We start from the raw sequence: 3,165 nt of genomic DNA, 5'->3' as shown, positions 1-3,165 counted from the left end.
GTTTTTATCTCCTGTATTTCTCTGGTCATGTCGTCGAGTCTCTTGTTATTTGTCTCAATAAGTAGTTGCGCAAAACCTTTGAAGTTGTCTTGTTGTTGGCTCAACAGTGCGGTGTACATCTGCTTCTGCTGACTCAACATCTCTGTTACTTGCGCCGCTGAAATATAATCCTCTTCTGCTTCAACATCCTCATTCGCTTCTGATTTATTAGCTCTTTTCCCTCTTGGAGGCATTTTAATAGTTGTAGAATTTGTTCAAAGACTTGAAAATGTAGAAGATGTGAAAAATCGTAGAACAGACGAGAGGCGCAGTAAAGACGTCTGCTCTCGCTTGCAACCCGGAAGTCCATTTATAGAAACACTGTGCTACACTTTGTGAATTTCTGTAAATGTAGTTATACCCAACTTTGTACATTAATCACTAAGCACACATGCAGTTTAGGAATAGGCCTTAAAGCACTTGTGCTTACCGCTGTTGCCTACATAATATAAATCAGGTGTATCAGTGCCATGGATCAGGCCAATTAAAGGGCATCTGTGATTAAACACTTTTGCGCTGTTGAAGCTACTGTACCAAATATTTAATTCAGTCTCCTCTCCTTTCACTCACAGGGGCTGTAGTTTGTTGGAGGTCGAGGGAGCGCTGAGCCAGAGACAGAGGCTGACAGAGGAGGTTTCTGCACTTGGAGAAGAAGAACAGAGGCTTGAACAGCTTATCCAGAGATGCAGCCTGGATATGAGACACATGAGCGAGCTACCAACCAACCAGAAATATCCTTTTGTTTTGTTTTTGTCATCCAACATTTCACATGGTTTTACCGTCTTATCTGTTATGCACATGCCACATAAAGCAAATATGGTTTTGTACATTATTGCCCTGAATTTAGAGATGCACCAATACCACTTTTTTCAGACAAAGTACAAGTACTTGTATTTGACTACTCACTAATGGAGTGTGACACAAGTACTCAATAATAATGCAGTGTCTATTACAGAAAATACAATTACCATAAAATAAACTTTAGAGACGGTTTTTATTTTCATGAGATTTACCTTCGTTTTGTGATTAAATAGAATATAACAAGAGGCTGTGCAAATTTGAAAACTTTGTGATAAACACAGCACTGCCTCCATTCTGATTGAATATAACCTCTAACTGACTGACACACAGCAGAGCAGATAATCAGAGCTCACGGTCAGCTTTACTTTTGTCAGTGTCACTTATCTTAAAATATCTATGAACCACTGTTATTTTTCTTCCACCGCCTAGCGACTGGCTCAGCCAGCGTGAGGTTAATGTAATGCTGCCATTAAGTCGTATTGGTACATAGTATCGGACCACTTTGTTAACTAACTCATCTATCTTAGAACAACAGCGTTTGCATTCCATTGGGACTGCAATCACCTCAACACTTTAGGTGTTTGTCACCACACAGTGAGTGTTTTTAGGGGCATCTGTACATGTATGTTTAGCATTAACAAGGTCTGACACTGTAGTGTTATTTCTTTAACCCTTTTCTTCTTCACATATGCCTATATAACATACCAAGACATCAAGCAGCTAGGAAACCTCAGAGACCAGACAGTTATACTTGTCAAAGCGCCCACAGACACCAAACTAGAAGTATCAGACCCCGATGAGGTATGTCTACAAACACAGACACATTGGCTGGATTTCTCATCTGTGTCCTGATGAAACTTCTGCTTCATGCTCATTTGTTACCTGACCTGTGATTTGTATTTCTCTTAAAAGAACAGCTGGACATTTGGGGAATTTCATTTCTGAGCATCTGTACACACAAAATATTAGTATGTGTTTTAGCTCTAAATCAAATGTGATGTGTCTGGGGCATGCTGGTCTGGATTAAGAATCCTGTATGAATGGGTTTTATAACTACGGGAGGAGCACAGTGACTGAATCTTTTTCACGATCTGGGAAAAACTTTTGCATCAGTTTGTACGTTGTAATTAGTTTATGTATGGCTTGTGTATGTACCAAGTTAAGCGCATCTGGTTTTAATCTTTCCTCGGGGTCTGTTTACTGATCATGAAGTTTTGTCAGTGTTCTGGTTTGAAGTGATTGAATTCTTGTTGTTTGTCTGTTTCCAGAGTTTGTCCATCCATCTGACTAGCACTAAGGGCCCGATAGACGTCCTGCTTTGCCCAGATGAGGAGAGTGACCCCAGGACACCTGTAAAAAACAGCAACACAGACATCAATGGGAACTCGCCTTTCCTCAAAGTCCTTCAAGGTCTGTTTCAGATTAACACAGATGTATGCAGCATTAAGAGGTCTTTTGATTTTCCTTCATCTGTTTCTTTTGGAAATAGAAACTACTTGGCTATGGTAATAGTAGGTAGGCTGTGGCATTTTCTAAAGCAGTGTTTCCACAACTCCTGCTTTCTGACAAGAGGGGTGTTTTCTGTGTTGTTCACCAGGTGCTTTAACATACAGTGGGTACGGAAAGTATTCAGACCCCCTTAAATTTTTCACTCTTTGTTATATTGCAGCCATATGCTAAAATCATTTAAGTTCATTTTTTTCCTCATTAATGTACACACAGCACCCCATATTGACAGAAAAACACAGAATTTTTGACATTTTTGCAGATTTATTAAAAAAGAAAAACTGAAATATCACATGGTCATAAGTATTCAGACCCTTTGCTCAGTATTTAGTAGAAGCACCCCTTTGAGCTAATACAGCCATGAGTCTTTTTGGGAATGATGCAACAAGTTTTTCACACCTGCATTTGGGGATACTCTGCCATTCCTCCTTGCAGATCCTCTCCAGTTCTGTCAGGTTGGATGGTAAACATTGGTTGACATTTTCAGGTCTCTCCAGAGATGCTCAATGGGGTTTAAGTCAGGGCTCTGGCTGGACCATTCAAGAACAGTCACGGAGTTATTGTGAAGCCGCTCCTTCGTTATTTTAGCTGTGTGCTTAGGGTCATTGTCTTGTTGGAAGGTGAACCTTCGGCCCAGCCTGAGGTCCTGAGCACTCTGGAGAAGGTTTTCGTCCAGGATATCCCTGTACTTGGCCGCATTCATCCTTCCCTCGATTGCATTAATGAATTGATTGAATTAAGGCCAAAAAGTTCTATCTTGGTCTCATCAGACCAGAGAATCTTATTTCTCACCATCTTGGAGTCCTTCGGGTGTTTTTT

The 3,165-nt window shown here is 40.5% G+C and overlaps 1 protein-coding gene across 2 annotated transcripts in view; it reads left to right on the top strand.

Moving 5' to 3' along the window:
- Positions 1-3,165, top strand: part of LOC109958294 (transcription factor E2F3) — a 16,050-nt gene that overhangs the window by 7,531 nt on the left and 5,354 nt on the right. For both annotated transcript variants that reach the window (XM_020596832.1, XM_020596833.1), the window contains exons 5-7: positions 612-770; positions 1,527-1,641; positions 2,109-2,250. In XM_020596832.1, the coding sequence (XP_020452488.1) occupies positions 612-770; positions 1,527-1,641; positions 2,109-2,250 (416 nt within the window). The remainder of the gene's footprint in view (positions 1-611; positions 771-1,526; positions 1,642-2,108; positions 2,251-3,165) is intronic.

The sequence above is a fragment of the Monopterus albus genome, unplaced genomic scaffold, assembly GCF_001952655.1.
Source record: "Monopterus albus unplaced genomic scaffold, M_albus_1.0 scaffold31.1, whole genome shotgun sequence".
In the NCBI taxonomy this organism is placed as follows: domain Eukaryota; kingdom Metazoa; phylum Chordata; class Actinopteri; order Synbranchiformes; family Synbranchidae; genus Monopterus; species Monopterus albus.
The sequence above is the reverse complement of the archived record's forward strand: the minus strand, read 5'-3'. Positions and strand labels throughout refer to the sequence as shown.